This window comes from Ursus arctos, unplaced genomic scaffold, assembly GCF_023065955.2.
Source record: "Ursus arctos isolate Adak ecotype North America unplaced genomic scaffold, UrsArc2.0 scaffold_19, whole genome shotgun sequence".
Taxonomy (NCBI): domain Eukaryota; kingdom Metazoa; phylum Chordata; class Mammalia; order Carnivora; family Ursidae; genus Ursus; species Ursus arctos.
In genome coordinates, this window is record NW_026622863.1 from 30,945,707 (window position 1) to 30,966,197 (window position 20,491).

Genomic DNA, 20,491 nt, shown 5'->3' on the forward strand with positions numbered 1-20,491 from the left:
GGCCGTCATCAGGCTTTGGAGAGGTTTGCTTCCCAAATTATTTTCTCACTTTTCCCTTATCTGTTCAGCCTCAGAGGTACCTCATCCCCTCCTGGCTGGTCACAAGGCCTCAGTGTCTTCAGCTCAGCCACAAGGTATCTTAAATGGATGGAATAGTAATTATTATTGTAACTATTTAATATGTGTAACTGTGTAATATGTAATTATGTATATAGTATTGATGGTTGTTATTGTTATTCCCATTGCTGCTCCCTGCTGTCTGCCAGGGTCCCAGTTTCTGCTTGCTGGACAGGTGTTCATCTCCCTTCCGGTTCCCTATTCTTCCTTCACACGGGGCCCCTTGCCAAGCCACGATCCTGTCTTGCCGTGCACCCAGGCTTTCTTTTTTTATGTCCTCTGGTTGCAGCATAGATCTCACCCACAGTTTCTGCTACCGCTCAGTGGCATTTGGGAAATGCCAAGAAGGTGGGTCATGAAACGTGCACCACAGATAGCCTAATTCCTGTGGGTCCCCAAGTTGTCACCCTGCGTTTCCTGGTGCAGGGCCGAGCGCTGCTCCCAGGCCTTCCAGGGGGTAGCTGGTGTCCTGATCTTCTCATGTTGGACAGAGTGGGCTTGACAGGGTTTCAGTCAAATCTTGAGCAGGTCAGCGTGACACGTTCTTTGAGGTGCGACAGTCCAGATGTGAAAATTCTGATTATGGCAGTTTTGTGGCAAGGCTGGAGCATTGTCTCTAGCGTGAATCTCACCTGTATAAAGTGTGTCTGAGCATCAGATGCCCGCAGTGGTCTGGCAGGTGAAGTCGGCAGCATGGGTGGTGACCATGGCCAACAGGAGGGCATAGACCCTGTCTCTAGCCTGTGGTGGCAGTGGGAGGGGCACCCAGTGTGGCCCACTTATAAGCTTTTTCAGAGATGTTGGACATCTGCCCTCAGATATGTAATTTTTTGGGTTTTTAATGCTGGTAACTAATTCATATTAGGAAAGAAGGGAGGAAGAGACTGGGAAGTGGAAAAGGGGAGGAAGGAAAGGAAGGGAGAAGAGGAGGGAGGGAAACAGTGTTTGAGCTAAACAAAACAGGCCACAGGTTTGTATTATCCTGTGATCACCAGTCTGTAACCTCTGTTCTTGAGAATGAAAACTCGTGTGAGAAAAGCAGGTATTTGATATTTTTTTGGGGGGGATATGTTTTCCCTTTTATGGTACTTTAATGTTTGTATGCAAAGCTTAAAACCCCCCAGCAAGATATTAAACCTTTGTGGCCACTTAATCTTCCCGATTGGATCAGATGTAACAAGTGCTAGAAAGCAGATGCTGCCTGTTGTTTTAAAATGCCTTCTTTTATTTTCTTTATATTATTAGCTTTAAATATTCTTCTGAACGCACTTGCCACCTCCGTGCAGTTAAGCCAGTTCAATTTAAACATTGTCATAAAGTTAATTTTTTATAAGATGAATCAGGTTATTAAATTTAGTAAACCATTGCCTTCATTATTTTGCACAAACTTTGGCGCTGTGCAGAATTGGCTCAGCACTACTACATTTAGCTAATTAAACTGGTCATCAGCTGCGGTATTAGTAGCGTGAGGGATGCTATTCTCATGAGCTTTTCCAAGACTTTAGCAGTAGGTAGCATTATTAAACATTTTTTTTCTTTTCTTTTTCTTTCTTTCTTTTTTTTTTTCTTCATAAAACTCCATACTCTAGAGGTACGGTTTACTATGAGAGTGTTATTGTCCTTCCTGTTACACCGTCATCTTTCAAAATAACCATGCTTTGGTTTTGGCTCCAAAGGCACTTGTAAAGGATGAGAAAATGGAGCTGTCTCTCACAGCTTTTAAAAGGAGACATGCAGCATGTAATGCATTGCTCAGATAAGGGAAGACGTAAGAGCCAGTGGGTCATTTTACGCGAGGCGGGTAGATGGCTGAGCCTTAACCACAGGCAGGGATTCCATGAAACAGAGAGGGTGCAAACTGGTGGCCGCAGCCTGTTGCTGTCATCACGTTGGGTGCGCTCCTTTCCGTAATAAAAAGTCCTTTGCCATAGGTCATTTTGTCAACTGAGCGTGACTTAAGCAGGTTTGTTTGGGAAAATAAATTTTGAGAGGAAATGGGCATGCTCTTTCCCCACAGATTTCAGGTAGTGTCATTCAAAACTGCAGTGAGCCCCGTTTTTGCAGGATCTTAATATTTGTTTGTTTTAAAAAAGGGAGTCAGAGGGCCATCAATGTTGTTTGAAACAACTAGGATTGTTTTGCAATAGTCCAGAATTGTAGCCTATTAACAACCTGTAAGAACCATTTGTTCCTTTGGCAGATATTTGTTAAATCCTACTGTGGGGAAAGAGCATGCCCGTTTCCTATCAAAATTTATTTTCCCAAACAAACCTGCTTAAGTCACGATATCTCAGTTGACAAAATGACTTATGGCAAAGGGCTTTTTATTATGGAAAGGAGCGTGCCCAACGTGATGACAGCAACAGGCTGCGGCCACCAGTTCGCACCCTCTCTGTTTCACGGAATCCCTGCCTGTGGTTACGGCTCAGCCATCTACCCGCCTCGTGTGAAATGACCCTCTGGCTCTTACATCTTCCCTTACCAGATATTTGTTGAATCCGACTGGGTGTTAGTCCCATGGGATACAGGGATCAAAAAGGCACAGATTCTCAGGAGTTTACAGATAAACTGGTAAATGTGATAAATGGAGCCCTGGGTTTGGCCTGGCCCTGTGCTGTCTCAGTGCCCTTTCAGGCCCTTAAAAAGATGGTTGCTAATGAATGACCAGCATTGTGTCTACCATCTTCCCCAATTTTTTTTTTTTTTAATACCCGCTGATGAAAATGTGATGAAAAATATTCCTGATAATTGCTCCGACTTGGACATTTCACAGGGATGCAGAGTCCACCATCTCAACAAGATCTTCTGGGAGTGCAGGTGAAGTCATTTTTGGCCACTTCACGTTCCCTCCATACGGCTGTCAGCATTTCCTTAGTCTGATTGATGTAGCGCATCAGTCAGCAAGATTTCGTCCTGTGCCTGCCCCCATCCGGTTTTGGAACAGCTGGGCTACAAAACCTGCTGTTTTACTTCTTTCTCTTTTCCCAAATGATGCAGGTACCTTTTGCCACTGGTGGTAAGTGGTGTAATTGGCATCATGGGTCAAAATTAGTAAATTTCAGGTTATTGTCTTGCCTCAATGGCTAGAAGATACAGCTTCAACCAGCTTTCACTACATACATCAGGTTGCAAACTGATGTAGATGTTAAGTATTTCACATTTGAATTCCTTTGGGCATCGTGTTAGCATCAGATTCAAGTATAGGATGTTGTCCTTAGATAATGATAAGTGAATATCTTGGGATATAGAACTTGGCATAATCTGAAAAATAACTCAAGTTATCTCAACAGTGAAGTTTACAGTGTATTCTGGAGCCAGTATTTACACAAATGGAATGGTGGGTCTTGTAGCTAATTTCTTTAAATTTTGGTTGGTGTTAAAACCAGTCAGCTCTTGGGTTGCTGCTGGGAGCAGATCGAGGAGAGAATGTTAATTTTCAGTCATAACGAGTGTGCTGTATTTGATAGGTCATACAAATCACAGAGGAGACACAGGACTTTACACCAAAGATTTTAGAATGTGAATTAACACTTATTTTCCACCTACTATTGTTATTGGGCTCTTAGTTTACTCCTTACTCCTCATTTTAAGAAAAGATCTCTGAGTTTCTGATGGGTTAAAGGCATAGCCCTCAGCTTATAAATAGCTAGAGCTGGGGTCAACATGAGTACGTCAAACTCCTGAATTTGAGTTTCCCACTGCGCTGTGCTGGCTTCTCCCGAGGGCTAGTTTATATAAATAGACTGGCCTCCATGAAGATTAGATATGTGGAAGACATGAATGAATGAATTTTGCTGGACTCTTTCACATAGCAATCTCAGTAAGATAATGGTACTCTGACTTTTCATACATACAAACAGTATCTTGGAAACAGTCATCTGCTGTCATGTGACATGGCTTTGGCTGAACTGCATTGCTGCTCCCTCTAGTAGGATTGATTCGTTCGCTGCTGGGATGTACTCCGTGCGGTCTCCCACACAGCTTGCAAGACGTGCCTTAGAGCAGCGGTGTGGGGTTCAGGCTCTGGAATTAGACTTTTCAAGCGTTCTAGTTGTTCCACATCCTCGCTAACATTCGGTCTGGTCATTAAAAAAATTTTTTTTTTTTAAATTTTAGCCATTGTAGTAATAGGTATGTAGTAGTATCTCATTCTCTCTTTTTAATTTTTTTGTTATTTTTTTTTATTTCATTAGATCGTTACACTTCCCTAATGACTAAAGAGTTTGAGGCTTATAAAATAGTTTTTCTTTTTTTTCTATTATGTGGAAGAATTTGTGGAAGGTCTTTGTTTTTATTTTCTTAAATGTTTGGTAGCCTTTCTGTTCAAAACATGGATCCAGAGTGTTCGTTTCTAGGCTTTTCTTTAAATAAGTAGAGTTTTCCCTCGGTTGTACGTTGTTATTACCAACAGAGTAATTCTGCTATGTATTCCAAAGTTTGCAAGCTGTCATTGTTATCATTTAGATTTTTCCGTAAACTTACCCTTTATGTTACTCTTTGTTCCTTTCTGCACCTCCAGAGGGTCGTTTTCCTCTGCTTGAAGAGCATCCTTGAATGTCTCCTCTAGTTCAGATCTGGCCATAGCTGGTGACATAGCCTCTCAGCTTTTCGTTTGTCTTGTTTGGTTTCTTTAAATGTTTGCCCACCTTTACTTTTGAAGAACACTTTCACTGGGAATGGCAGCACCACAGCCGGCTCCTCTTTCTTGGCTTTTCCGCTTCTCCAGGCCCTCAAATCCGCAGTCATGGTGCTCCTCTGATGCCTTCGAGGGTGTGTGTGTGCGTGTGTGGTGTTGAGTGCAGCTCTTCTCCTTGCTGTCAGTGGGAGGGTGGGTGGAAGAAGCCCCGGCTGCCGTTGTTGGACGCGTGTAGCACAGCGCAGAGCTTATTGTCCAGAACGTAATAAAATGTTGTATGTTTGTTTTCCTTTTCACGTCTCTTTTTTCTTATTAGACTGTGAACTTTTCGAGGGCAGTGGCCATATCTGAGTCTTTATATATCCTTATTCTTTACATTTAACACAGGATCTGCTCATTATTAGGCGGTTCTTACATATGGCAGACTGTGCTGTGAGCTCTCCTATGGTTTGTCCTACACCTTGGGGACGGCTGTATTCCTGGACTAGGTTTTCTCAACTTCAACAGTGTTGACACTTAGGGCCAGATGCTTCTTTGTTGCGGCAGCTGTCCTGTGCTTTGTAGGGTATTATGTAGCACCCCTGACCTTTATGCACTAGAGGCCAATAGCACCCTGTCCCCAGTTGTGACCATTGAAATTGTTTTTAGACATTTGCAACTGTCTACCAGGGGACAGATTGCCTCTGGCTGAGAGCCGCTGGGGTAATGTGTGCGGTGCTCAATAAAGGCCATTCAGCTGAGTCAATGTTTTGCATTGTGTTTTCTAATGTTGACTTTCCTTTAAACCGTAGGGTTCGAAACTGCCAAGTCTTTTGCCCTCCATGGTGCACACGTGATCCTCGCTTGTAGGAATATGACAAGGGCCAATGAAGCTGTGTCACAGATTTTAGGAGAGTGGGTAAGTAAGCAAGCCCTTCACCATTTTTTTTTAAATTGTCAAATGCACATGCTGGGATAAACACATGGAGGTTTTAGTACAGCGCATAAAGTTTATTGCTCTTGGAATAACGTTTTCTTTATTTTTAAAGTCATATTCACTTTGTTTATTTTATGAATGAAAGGACAAGCAAGCCTGTTATCCACACATTGTTTATGGTTCATTGTCAATGTCATCTGCTTTATTAGTCAGAGGTTTGAAAATGTTTACTCATTCAGCTCATTTATTAAGAAAATAAAATGTGGTTAATGCAGCTAAGAGTTTGTTATGCTTATGGTTTTTAAGAGTAGAAGGGGGTGGGCTTTAACCCTATCTTTGTTTTTTTACTTTTTGTTTTTCTCTGTGTGGATGTTGGTGCTGTTATATCTGTGCATAAAATTTATTGAAGGCCTGCAGTACTCTTGAGGCTAAGGATATAGCATATCAAACAGCAAAAAATCCCTGCCCTCCCTTGGGCTTACTTTCTAGGTATGGAGAAACAGACCATAAGGGATAATTAGATTCAATATTTAACATACTGCTGGGTCGTTATAAATGCAGTGAAGCACAGTAAAGCAAAGTGAGGGATGTACAGTTACAGTGTGGGCTATTTTAGTTTGGGTACTTAGCAGAGAATCCTCTGACGTGGTGACATTTGATATGAGACTTGAATGAAGTAGAGAAGCAAGTTGCGTCGGTGTCGGGGGACATGATTTCTGAGCGGTGGGAACAGCATGGGCTAAGGCACCGAAGTAGGAGTGTGTCTGGAGGATTCAGGATCAGCAGGGAGGCCAGTGTGGCTGGAGCCAGATGGCAGGGACGGAGGTGACAGGGGTGCTGCGGGGGTGTCACCACGGCCTCAGAGCCAGTGAGGACGAAGACAGCAGGGGGTTTGAGCTTGAGAGCGGCACAGGCCGGTCACTTCTGTGGCATGATCACTGGGCTTCGGCGTGAAGTATAGACTGTGTTCATTTATTTGCTTGTCATTTATTCACATGTTCATGACTGGGGGCTACACCATCTCTGTACAGCTTTCAGCCCAGAGTGGAAGTCAGATTTAACCAAACATCAATGTGAACTTGAAATGATGGTACTGGGTACTAGAAGTGTGTTGCACTCCAAAACGGTGAATAAGGGCTGGAGGTGGGGGACATTTGAAGTCTCTGAGAAGGAAGCGACTGAGCTGAAACCTCAGGAAAGACGTGGGGGAGGATGGAGAAGATCAGACTGGGCAGAGGGAATGGCCTGTGTGTGCGGCCCTGGGAGGAGAAGGAGCAGACCCTCACGTGGCTGGGAGCAGAGTATAAAGGGTGTCGACAATCCTTCCCAAGGCTGTCTTTGTTTTGTTTTTTCTTTTTCTTTTCTTTTTTCTTTTCTTTTCTCCTTTCTTTCTTTCTTTCTTTCTTTCTTTCTTTCTTTCTTTCTTTCTTTCCTTCCTTCCTTCCTTCCTTCCTTCCTTCCTTCCTTCCTTCCTTCCTTCCTTCCTTCTTTCAAGACTTATTTATTTGAGAGAGAAAGAGAGCAGGAGCAAGGAGGGGCAGAGTGAGGGATAGAGAGAATCCAAAGCAGACTCCCCACTGAATGCAGAGCCCAATAGGGGGCTCGATCTAAGGACCCTAAGATCACTGCCTGAGCTAAAACCAAGGGTCAGATGTGCCACCCAGGTGCCCCACCCCCTTTTTAAAATAAAAGATGTTTTCGTTTTCTGAACACTGTGGAAGATCTCTTGCCATTGGAAGAAACAGACTATGGTTCCTTTAGGAGAATGTCTGGTGTTCTAGGCTAAAAAGTTTTCAAAGTTAAGAAAAGGAAGATTTGTTTCTGCTTTTTTATAGTATATTTCAAATGAAATATTTCAAATTCACTATATTTCAAATGAACCCTTGTCTTGAGTTCTCTGGATTCTTTATTTTTAGTTAAATTAAAAAAAATACAGTCCCCATTTTCTTCTGATGATCTTAATATCTCTGTAATGCTAAAGTTAAGTAACAGCCTGTAATAGGTGATGTAGTAATTACCTTCAGGTATGTACAAGGTGAACAGATGGTAACATGTGCATAGGGTCTGAATCTTCACACAGGACTGGGAAGGTAGAAAATAAAAAGCAAAAGTCCCTCCCAGTCCTTCTCTTGGAAGGTAAATGTTATTAACCATTTCTTGTATGTACTAGCAAATATACACATGCTGTTACATACTTTGATTTTTTTCACTTAATACCATTACGAGATTTTTTCTTATCAGTGCATATAGGTCTACCTTATTTTTCACTTCTGTCAAATCTCCATCATCTGCTTATGGTCCCATTTATTTGAGCAGTTTCCCTTTTGGTGGACTTTTAGGTCGTTTGCATTGTTTTGCTATTCCAAGTGATGCTCTTTTAAAGTTCAGTCTCCTGTATTTTTACCCAAAAGTGGGTCTAAATTGTGCTGCAGTGAGTATTCTTCATATATACTTTCATGAGTGACATAGGGCAGAATCTTAGCAGTGGACCCATTGGTTTAAAGAGTGCTCGTATTTACAATTTCAGTAGCAGCTTCCTAGTAGTCATCTAGTGGGATCATAGTGGTTTCTATCCCCATTGTTAACGTGGAAGAGGACTGTTATCTAGCAACAGTGTCAAACCTGTAATGTTTTGCCCATTTAGTGTTAAACTGGAAAAAAATGGAATTCAGTGGCCCTAGTGATATGTAAGAACCATATTGTACAATGATCTGAATATTTAGACCTCTCTTGGAAGGTAATACTAAAACACAAATGTTTATGCATTTTAAAAGTCATCTTCTTTCTTATGTATGAGCACAGGTACATCTGTATTTAACCCATTATAACCGTTGTTTGATGCAGAGAGACAGCAAGTCCTGGGTGTTCTCTATTTACCTGCAGGTCCTTAGCAAGCCTTTTAGTTAACTTTTTGTCTCCGTTTCCTCACCTCTGACAAAGAAGGTTGAATGGTACGAGCATAAAAACCCTCCATTTGGTTTCTCTTTCTTGCATTTGAAGCCATACTTGGGTCTCTGGGAGTCAGTTTCAGATGACAGGATGCATCCTTTCCTGCTTTCATTCTGTAATTCCAGTCACTTGATGTCGCCCGGCCAACAATGCTCCCAGAGAGTTACCCCAAAATACTCCCTGTCAGACACATGAGTAAAGGAAATGGAAACAAAAACGAAACTAATACTCGCATGGCATTTCAAACATTTAAGTCAAATTTTGTAGGTTATAGACTGATCTCTTTATCATGTCTCATCTGTGAGCACCGTTATACCATTTCCTCTTCCCCCTAGATTATGGTTATGGAAGCTTAAATGTGGCCCCAAAAGCCATTTCGTATCGTTGCACTATCATCATAGTGTCAAGTGTGTGCGAACCTGCCTTCGTGATCCGCATTGAGCTCCCCTCACTACCCCACCGTTGGTGTGTGCTGGGCTGGCTTCCTTCAGGCCCTTCCTTACCTCATCTCTGTGCAGGGACTTAATCTGGCACATCATTAAATACCACCTTCTTGTGGTTCTCAAGGTCAATTTGATTGACTCCAGTTTTTCCAGCTGCTAGCCAGCTTGAGTGTGTTCATACTTTATCTGGGATGAATCCTATCGGTAGCAGAGCCGGGAAGGTACTGCAGCATATTGGCGCCTCACGGGAGGCTCTCGAAACGATCCAGAGTTTTTTGTTGCAGCAAAAGCTCACTCTGAAGTCTGTGGGCCGTTTGGCTCAGCGTCGACTTGCGCGTGCCAGGGCTCTGCAGGCATTCTCAGCTTGGATCTGGAGATGGAGTTCATGCCTCCTTCCCCAACTTGTTCTTCCCTGCCTGGTCTTTCCTTCCCTGCCTTCACGGCCCATTCTAGAATTCCCGTGTTCCAGAACATTCATGTCTGCCTCCAAGCTGGTGGGACATTATTCTCACGCTCACCACAGGGCATCTAACAACCATCCTGTTTTGAGTCTGTTATGTGCCATGTCCTGGGTGAGGCACTTTATATCCCTATTCAGGAAATGCAAAAGCCTGGTTTTCTCCTTTTTATAAAAGACCTAGTGGAAGGCTCAGAGGGTGAAGGGACCCTCCCAGAGTCACACAGCTGACGAGCCCAGAGGCAGGCTCCTGGCACAGTTGGTCCATCTGGCCTCCAAACCCAAAGTCTGTCTACTTCATGGCCTGGCTTTTTTACCACATTTGGCATCATGGATGTCCGTGACCTTTCAGGCTTTGCTTTCAGAATTGCTAGATGCTATTTGAGGGATTAATTTCAGGATTAACCCTACTTTCTCACAGGAAGCAACACTGGTATTGTCCTAAGCAATCCCTTTTCATTCAAGACATCCTTCATAGAGTTCTCAAACCAGTTTTGGGGGGGATCTAGCTATTTAGTAAAATATAACTTAAATGAAAACACATTCCATATGGAATTATATTAAAAGCCTATATGTAATTACAACTACTAATAATTATTTCATGGGAAAATGCCCTCCTGCTGAGATGTTTTGGATGCTTGAAAGTTAGTAATAAGAATTGAAAACAATTAAAATCGGATAACATGGACAACATAGACATAAACTATCCTCTTAAAAGGCCAATCCTTTTAGCATAATCTAAAAAGGAGGGAAGGGAGGGAGGCCTATCACTCCTCAAACGTATTGAAATGAAGTATCTCTGACTGGGGTTCAGTACCTGTGTTGTTTAGCAGTCCTCCTTAGGAGGATGCGATCTACCTCATTCACGTCCTTAAGTGGATTACGGACTAGCGTCCCCTCCCTCTAAGACAGGCACCTAATTTTTCCCTAGGTGTGCCAAGGAGCCCATATGGCTGGCTCAGTAGGAAGTTTACTTTCCTGTTTTCAGGATGGGGTGGATTCTGTTTCATTTAGCAGCACTGTCTGGCTGTTAGGATTCCAGGTGAGTTCTCTGCGTTTGGGACACTGATGGATGTGTCTGAGTCCCTACTATGCTGTGTGGTTGATACTTTCCTTTCTTCAGTAAATATTTATCCAGGGCAAGTTTTGTTGCTGTGTTTATGGAGGTATGTGTTTATGGACCCATCCCACTCTCCACCCTGAAATCCAGGACAATTGTATGCAAAGAACTATAGTTCATCAGGTATCAAAATGGACTTTATAGACACCACAACAAGACTCCAGCAACCCAATGGAGAGCTCTCGGAAGGTCTAAGTGGGGCTCCCGCTTCCTCTCTTCTTTTGAACGTTGGGAACTAAAGTTTCTGGTCCTGGGGAGTAAGGAGGTTGAGTAGAGCTGAGGCAGCTGGGCGAGAGGTCACCCACCTACCTATCAGTTGTGTGAAGGAGAAAAAGTGGTGGGGCTGTGGCTGGGGTTGCTAGGGGGATCAAAGGAGTGGGGGAGGACAGCCTGCCTCACGTGCGCCAGGCCCTTGCTCAATCTGCTTATCATGTAAGAGACTTCACATATAGGGGCTGCCCATTAGTGAAACATGGAGTCCAGTGAATGTTCTGAAGCTCTAGCATCTACTAGCAATGGAGATAACCAATGGGCAGAAGTGGCTTGGCCTGAGAAGAGGGGCTGATGGCCCTCCTTTGAAGTTATTATATGACCCACTCCTGATTCCTCAGAATGTGGCTTGGACCTGTTCCCCTATCATAAGGGAGAAATGACTCAACTATGTTTACTTTGATGAGAAGCTTTGGTCCCCAAGGAAGACTTCAAGCCTATGCTTTTCAAACTTGTGTTTTTATTTGGCCTAGACTTCAGGTCTTCCTAGAGACTGGTTAGGATGACTGCTCTTGGCCAGGAGACTGCAGCAGGGATCCAGCTCAGCTGCTCTCATTTTCTCATGTGTATTTTAGCCAAGATTCCCAAGAGGTCTAGCGAAGGGAGGCTGGGTGGTCTTCAGGATCCCTTCTGGGCAGATGTCCCTTGGTGGGGCAGGTCATCTCCAGCTGACGACCACTGCTATAAAATATGCTTTGTTATAATGGTGAAGCTTAGGAGCAGATATACCCTATGACCTTGGGTGGTTTCTTCATCTGTAAAATCCAAATCATAATGTCTACGCCAGGAGACCTAAGTAGCTGTGAGTCTTAGATGCATTGACCATATGTATGTATAGTATTTAACATGTTGCTGGGGGTAGATTGAGTATTCAATTCAATTTTATCTGCTGCTATTAATAACAATAATAATTATTTCTTATTCGTACATGAAGGTCCAAGTGATGCTTACTCTTCTTAACTTCTCCAAGTGGCTGCAAGAGGAGGTGTAGGGAGGATGTTTATCAGCATGATTCAAATGCAGTTGCAATGAATTCTTTCTCTGTCTTCCTGTGTCCGGACTCCTACATTTTATTAGATGTGTATTTAGTTTGTTGATTAGTATTTTCCAGTGGAGCTCATATTAGCACTCAACTGTCATTTGAAAAGCCATCTTAATTATTTATGAGATTGCTTTTTCTTTTGTATTTACAAAGAAATACACTTTGCATATATTTAGGAAAGATGATTAAGGGATCAGTCATCAGGAACAGCTAGCGATGGCTTATACAAAAATGGTTATTGAGAAAGCAGGGAGATGAGGGGTAAAAAGAAGAGATTTATTAGTCAGAGGTAATGGGATATGCGTGTGTTAGGGAGAACGGGTGCCTGGTTGATTGTAACCACACAGTTTGATGCTGGTGGGACTGAAGTGTCATAATTATTCCCGTCTTCGATAGAGTTGATACCAGGGCTGTTTATCTCATTGGAGGGAAGGCATGTGGAAAGCTGACGGTATCGTGTCATATTGTAGCCTCACTGATAAGCATAGGAAATAATGGTTTGAGTAGTATTCGCAGACACGGAGGACTTGGGCACATGGTTTTGGTATTTTGCTGTGCTTTGAATAGACACCAACACCCTATGTTTTCATGACATGGTATTAAGAGTGATGGGGTGGGATGCCGAGGCATAAATAGCTTGCACTTTCAAGGACCACTGGAGAAATCCAGCTACGGTTAGGCTCCCTCAAACGTATTCGGTGGCTCTATGATCTGGTGTAGCTTTGGCGTTTGTGGGAATTTCCCCTTTGAGAATAAAAGCTTAAATCCCTTAATTTGACTTTATAGATCAGAGGACTTCAGTGCGATGCCTTCTGTTACGCAGTGTGTGTGTGCTGGGGGGAGGTGAGCAGCACATGATGCCTGCCTAAGCTGGTGACTTTGCTCAGGGAAGATGGTCATCATTCAAGGCATCGAGAGTTATAGGGCTCATCCTCATTGTTTTGAATGATCTTTAGCGAAACGAAAAATAAAAAACTATTAATATTATTAATAGTTGTAGATTATTGGGAAAAATTTATCTTAAATCAGCTGCTAGATTGGTTCCTCATTTCTTTGCTTTAAAAATTGTTTTTATGTGTAGTATTGGATTTTCAGTAAATAAAGTATGATATAAATAAGTCTGCGAACCAGCAAGAACTATATAAACCACTTGCTTAAATCAATAAGCAGACGCACGCACACACAAAGGTAAAGTTCTAGAGTTCCCCCTTAGGACACTTCCATTTTCAAAATGTCACGTTATTATTATCCTCTGCAGATGGGGTTGGGTATTCATATTTGTCTCTCTGTAAGGCACGATGCTTAGCATTTAGCAATGAAATATCTATGTTATGCGTTAAACCCACTTTGCAGATGAGGCACTGGATGCTAGCCGGGGTGAAAAGGCTTGCCTAAGCTCACCTAGCTGGGAGCTGTGGGGTGGATCTTGAGTACGAAGCCATATTTGCCTGGCTCCAAAGCCATCTTGTCACCTAATCCAAAATTCCTGGTGTGCATTGTGTAAAAAGACGGGCCTCTCTTTTTTGAAGGCTTAGCTGAAGACTGTATTCATAGAGGTTTGTGTGTTTATATGTAAACGTTTCTCTGTTCATGATAACGAGGGTCCCTGTGATTCCCCAGGAAATAGAGCTTCCTGGGTCCCTTCTGGTAATCGGTGGAGCCCATGAGCCTCACCTTACCGCATTCCCTCTCCTTCCCAGACTTCCACTTCAGGTGGTGTATGGAATATTTATTGTTCTACTTGAGTTGCTTATTTGACCTTTTTTGTCATAGGCTCAGGAAGGATTCTTTATCAGATAATAAATTATGCATCCCCCTCATCAACATAATCGTTGCTAAAATATTCTGAGTTTTCTCTGTCTCCAGAACGGCCCAGACTTGTGCCTGGTCCTATCCTTCAAGTTTTCCATTTCATTTCTCATTCCGAACATTTTGCATTGATGTAGTCTTGGGTGCTATTCATTGTTCTTTGATCACTGTCTCTGTGTCTTCATTCTGTGTACTTTTTTTTTTTTTTTTTCACCCCTGGCCACTGCTCACAGTCTTGAGCTGAATCTTTCAAACTTTATATCTATTGTAACCTTTGTATAATGAGGGCTATGATTAACTGTGGGGTTTTAAAGAGTGGAAGTCAAGCATAGGTGGCTAGCTCCAAACCGTCACTCCCAATCATGTGAAACCCAAAGCAGATGCATCCTTTCATTAATATGGGGTCCCCTGAGTTCTTATTAAGCTATTTTAACTTAGTTTGAAAAGACGGATTTCATCTTGAGATTGTGTTCAGCCAGTGGCTCAAAGGCCTGCCTCTGGCCACTAGGCATTTAGGCTCTGTTACTTAAGAGGAAAAAAAACATGCTAGAGACTGTTTTTCATATTTATTATGGGGCGTTTACAGAGCGTCTCAGACATTGCAGGTGTTAGATTAAACAGAGAGGAGAAAGAGTCAAACCTCCTGTGCAAGGATAAATGCAGAGATATGGCATGGATGGGGCCGCCAGCTTCAGAATGGGGTAGTGCACACTGTAATAGGTTAGGGTTTATTTCAAGTGTATATTTATTTATTTATTGTTTTTTTTTTAATAATTTTTTATTATGTTAGTCACTATATAGTACATCCCTAGTTTTTGATGTAAAGTTCCATGATTCATTATTTGCATATAACACCCAGTGCACCATGCAATACATGCCCTCCTTAATGCCCATCACTGGCCTATCCCATTCCCCCACCCCCACCTCCCCTCTGAAGCCCTCAGTTTGTTTCCCAGAGTCCATAGTCTCTCATGGTTCATGTGTATATTTAAAATAGACTAATTTTCAATTTATAATTTTTAATTTATAGACTAATTTTTAATTATAATTTATAGGGAGGCAGCCCAGTAGAGTAAAGGGAACCTCAGCTTTGGAGTCATATAGACTCAGGATTGTATCCTGGTCCAAACACATGCTCACTGGGTGTCCTTGGGCAAATTTGGTTATGTCTTTGAACCTTGGTTTATTTCTCTGCGGAATGGTGCTAGTAATTGGTCTCAGTTATGGTGAGGATGAAGTGAAATAACACTTCATATTGTGATCTTGTGATGTATGATAAGATACATATTATGATCTTTTGAAGTATGATAAGAAACACACATTTGGTTTTCCTGTTTCTGGCAGAGCTCCTGAAAGCCTGAGCCCTAGAGGTGTCTTTAGTTATGTGAATAAGTTGAGTTCTGCCCCCTCCCCTCCCAAGGATGCAGGCTGGTTTCTGGTGGAGCCCACTGTGTGATCAGAGGCTTGGAACTTTGAGTCCCACTGCCTGACCTCCGGGGACAGGAGGGGCTGGAGATGAAGTTCAATCATTAATGGCCAATGACTTAATCATGCCTATATAACGAGGCCTCTGTAAAAACCCAAAAAGGAGAGGGTTCATAAAGCTTCTGGGTTGGTGAACATGTGCCGCTGGAGAGCGGTGCCCCTGGAGAGTGGTGCCCCTGGAGAGGGCAAGGAAGCATGTGTCCTTTCTCACACACCTTGCTCTCCATATCTTTTCTATCTGGCTGTGCCTGAGTTACATCATTTTATAATAAACCGGTGACTGGTGAGTATAATGTTCTGGGTTCGATGAGCCGCTCAGGGTCTCAGAAGACACATACTGTCTTGTACAGAATGTGGCACCATGGTAAAGACTCAGGAAGTGGTAGCTTCAGGAGAGACTGACTTGTTCAACATATCCCTAAAACAAATACTCTCAGAAATCTTGTTGGAAAATGACCTTAAAAAAAAAAAAATGATCAGAGTACTAGGACATAGCTAAGCCTGTCTTTATCTTCCCATCGATGTGTCAGTTAATACTCAGATGAGCTAAGGGCAGGGGTTTCCTCCCATCCCCAGGGGGTGGAGTGGTGGCTTGCCTTCCGCAGAGCCTGGGCTTGCTGAGGGACAGAAGTAGAGAAAAACCGACTCTGTGACGCCAGGGCACACATCTGGCACTTGTCCCCGCCGCTTAGTCAACTAGGGGGTGCAGATGTGACTGGCTTTTGGCGACCCTGAAAAAATGAAGCGTCACAAGTATCCATGGTGGTTTTAAAATCTATCCATCGATTCTTTGATACTCTTCTTCTTAGGGGGTGGAGTCGATTCTCCTCCCCTTGACTGTGGACTGTACTTAGTAATAAACTTAATGAAGAGCATGTGGCAGAAATGAGGGAGTTTTCCCTGGGAGGGTCATAAAAGGCATGCGGCTTCCTCCTTGCTTGCTGTCCTGGATCACTCCCTCTGGGGGAGGCCAGCTGCTGTGTGTTGTAAAGACACTCATGCATCCCTGTGGAGAGACCCACGTGACAAGGAACCCAGGCCTCCCACCCGAAGGCTCATGAGTGAGCCTTCTTGGAAACCTCCAGCCTCGCCAAATCTGCAGGTGACTTCCATTTGTCAGATTGACAGCCACCTCTTGAAAGAGCTTGGGTTAGACCCACTCAGGAGTCCTGACCTATAGAAACTTGGTGGGGTAATGCTTACAGTTTTAAATCACTGCGCTTTGGTGAAGTGTGTTACATAGCAATGGGTAACACACACGGGGGCCATGGCTTCAAGGGCAGGAGGATCTCTGGAGAGGAACTGGGCAGTGAGTTCAAAGGACAAGACCTGAACACTCACCCAGTGATTGATTCCAAATGCAAGTTCTTAGAGTGGTGCCAGCTGTCCGGTCACCTCGTTTGACCTCTTTCTGATGTGCAGACCACTCACACAGCATCCCTGAGGGGAGATCCTCCAACTTTGGCTGGTACCCTTCCAGTGATGGGTAAGCTCCTCCCTTCCCAGGCAGCCCTCCTATTTCTGTGCACCTCTCAATTACAGAGTTCTCTCTCATACTGAAGGCAGCATCTTTCTCCAAGCATCTCCTATCCACCGGCCCCGGTCCTGTCCTCCGAGTTTCCCTGGGCTGCCTTCTCATCAGAATCCGCCTGATGCCAGCATCTCTCAAACTCCCTAAATAATAAATCAAAAGTTATTGAAGACATCGGGTTACTAAAAGTTGGCGGTTAGGCCGGCCCCTCTCCACACTCTGCAACCTCTGTCCTCTTTTATTATTGGAGTCTGGGATGCGCCTGGTAAGGCTTGGCAGCTGGGGAGAGCTCTGTCTGTTCCAGCATCCTTCAGCGGGCAGCAGATACGGAGCCCAGACCTGCTTTGCCTTCCCTGGAGTTAATGAATCAGTGTGAATGAAGAGCATAGTCTCCTTTTAAATAACTAAAGAACACTGCGCTCATTTACCCAGCAATTCTGAGTCTAATTGTTCCAACTACAATGTGATCTGTAAACTGGGTAGCTGGGAGAAACTTCAATGCATCTTTGTAATGGCTTTGTTGTTGTTTATTGAGAGGGACTAATTAACTTTGATTATTGCACTAATATTGTGGCACTTTGACAGCCTTTCAGATTTATGACTCTGGGAAAATAAACAAATGAAATGCAGGTGCTGGAGCAGAAAGAATAAGTTATTACTGAACTTTAATTACTTGGAATGTGTAGCCAGGAGAGAATTAGTTGATGAATTACAGGATGCTTAAAATCTACATCAAATTGTAAGCAATATGAAGACAAAAATGAAGGGGGTGGGTGGGAGGGTGCTATTTTTTAAGGCAGGAAGGGAGAGGACACATCTGTAATGGTCTCAGTAGTGTTTCATTGATTGATCCCGGTGGTTTCCAATGCTGCACAAACTTCCAAGGTGCCACTCAAGCCCTTCTGTGACCCGGAGCTGCTTCACTGCAGAGTCACCACTGAATTTGTTTGAAATGCAAAATCTTGGGCCCCAGGCCAAAACCTAAGGGATCAGAGTGTCTGGCCTTGGGGCCCAGCAATCTGTGTTTTTCAGTCCCTCCAGGAGATCTGATTCACACAAAAGTTGAGGAGTACCACTCTACAATTCTCATGTTGTTTGTTTGGTTGATTTTTTTTTTATTTTAGAAGGGCAGGGGCATATTTTTATCTTTGCTTACAAAAATTAGATGTTCTCACAACCTAGTTTGCTAACTAGCCCAGAGATTCTCAGACTATTTTTTTTAAATGGTACAAATATTTATTAAATGTCTACTATGTACTTGGTATAGTGGGTAATAAAAGACGGTTTAGAATATTGTCATTACCATGCTCACTGTGTACTGACATGGGTTACAGTCCCCAGTGAGCATGGTTAAGAATGGTACTTTGAGAACTCATGAAAGATGCTTTCCCCAGGTGCTTTGAAGCAGGATCCTTGAAGCAGGAGCTATTGGCATGTTATAGTTGGCTGAGATGGTGGGGGCACATTCCAGTGCAAGGAAGAGCATGAGCAGAGGGAACGGGGAATAGTCAGGTTTGGATGCAGGGTTGGGGAGAAGGCCGGAAGTTGCCATTTGAAGCCAGATCGTTCAGGACTTTGGATTCTGTGTTCCGAGGAGAGTGGGCTTTATTCTCTTGGTCCTGACAACCACTGGAGGATCCAAGTGGGCGTGATGCATGTCCACACATGGTGATGCAGTAAGATGGATGATCGGACTGAAATAGGGGAGCATTGAGGCCGGAGACCCTGTTAGCCAAGCCCCAGGTCGGCAGGGCTCAAGTGGCAGCCGTGAGCCGCAAAGGATGAGACTGATGCTCGCTATACTTGCTTATTTCCTGACATTCAAAGAATGCTTTTATTTTATTTTATTTTATTTTATTTTTATTTATTTGACAGAGATAGAGACAGCCAGTGAGAGAGGGAGAGGAAGAAGCAGGCTCATAGCAGAGGAGCCTGATGTGGGGCTCGATCCCACAACGCTGGGATCACGCCCTGAGCCGAAGGCAGACGCTTAACCGCTGTGCCACCCAGGCGCCCCCAAAGAATGCTTTTAAATCCATCAACTGAGTCCCAAAGGATAAAGATAATCATCCCTTCCAATGTCTCCTGCTCTGAGAACCTTTAACAAATTATGGGGGGAAGTGGTCCTCATTCTTAGAAACTCTGCGAGAATAGAGAGAAATGTGTTTACTTATCTGCAGCCCTCTCTCAGGAGTAGGGTGATGAGACAGTTTACTGTTCAAATCAGGAAATGCTGAGAGCCAGAGGAGGGGCTCTTAATAATTATGCTGGGAGAGCAGGCATAAGCAAGAAAAACTGTCAAGTCTGAGCAGCCTACTGATGAGCACATTATTCCAGAAATCCACCCCTGAGTGAGGGTCACCCCTGAGTGGCCAGTCTGGCTGGACTCAGTACGGAGAGGGTAGGTCCGGCTTCTGATGGGGCCAATTTGACCCTCACATTGGCCTTAGTCCCTGTAGTTCTGGGTTGTCTCCTGTTAGCACTTTTCCTTTCAAGATGCTGCTGCTGCCACTCTCACAAAAGCTCGGGCAGCCCCCTGTCCAAGACTGTCCCCATTTCTTGGACAGTTGCAAATGTGACTGAGACTCCAGGTCTTCTGTTGTCAAGCAGTCTGCTAAGTTTTTATTTCAGAGACCCTCCCTTTCATCTTATTTATCACACTGTCTGGAACCTTCCGATCTCCCCCCCCCCCCCGTTATGGCTAGTGGTGGATATTTGAGGAGTAGGAGTGCATTTCAGTGTTAGACTGAGCCAGACCCTTTCACAAGGCAGACCTACCCAGAATGCCATTTAGAAATAAGTATTGGTCATTTTATAATTGCATTTGTTTGGGATGGTTCACAGCTTGCCTGGACTATAAATGTGGAGAACTGAGAGCTAGTTAAAAGTGTATTTTCGGCTCTGGGTAAATTTGCATTATTGGTGGAAATGCTGGGGCACTTGGCAGTGATGTCAGTGATCTTAGCTGTATTATAGGCTTGAGCCACTGATTATGGCATCCTTGCAGATCTGCCAACACAGATGGTTTTGGGGAGACATCAGAGAAGAGTAGAACTAATTCTACATTACTTTCAAGTGTGTGTTAAAAATAAAGTTCTTCATAGTCATGTATGACCCACTGGGTTTTGTATGATTCTTTTAGCTATTACTTTTAGAGGATAGAGCAAAGATGTGAACCACTTTATGCAAGAATAACATCATGAGAAATTCAGATGTGAATTAGTAAAGCTCTTTGTCTTTTTAGGGACGGTTATGAATTAACAGATCACATTTGGGTGTACGGTTTTTATAAAATGGTAGAATTTTAGGTTTGGAAAGGACTTTATGAGAACAGCCAGTTTAACTCCTTAACACTCGACAGATGGGAAAACAGGCCCAGAGAGGGTAACTGACCAGTCCAATGTTATTTAGGCAATTATGCCTTCTTTTGAGGCATATTATCATGCTATCCACTTACCTATTGTGAAAAAAATGTATATATATGTTTTGAAAAAGAGCGTAGAATTGCCTGTAAGACAAGAATATAAGGACCCAACACTTAATGCTCAGTTGGATGGTTCGCTTGACTCTCCTCTTTATTTTTCTGATAATAATAATGATGATAATGGTAGCTAGCATTGTGTGCCAGTCACCGTGCAAAATCACTCGAAATCCTTATTTTAGCTCATTTTATAGCAACCCTGTTGGGTAGCTAATATTATGAATCCTGGTTTCAG

At 43.3% G+C, this 20,491-nt stretch overlaps 1 protein-coding gene across 1 annotated transcript in view; it reads left to right on the top strand.

Annotated features, from left to right (window-relative positions):
* WWOX (WW domain containing oxidoreductase) overlaps window positions 1–20,491 on the top strand; it is a 924,491-nt gene that overhangs the window by 43,110 nt on the left and 860,890 nt on the right. Inside the window, exon 5 of the mRNA XM_026493639.4 lies at window positions 5,545–5,651. Coding sequence (XP_026349424.2) covers window positions 5,545–5,651 — 107 coding nt within the window. The remainder of the gene's footprint in view (window positions 1–5,544; window positions 5,652–20,491) is intronic.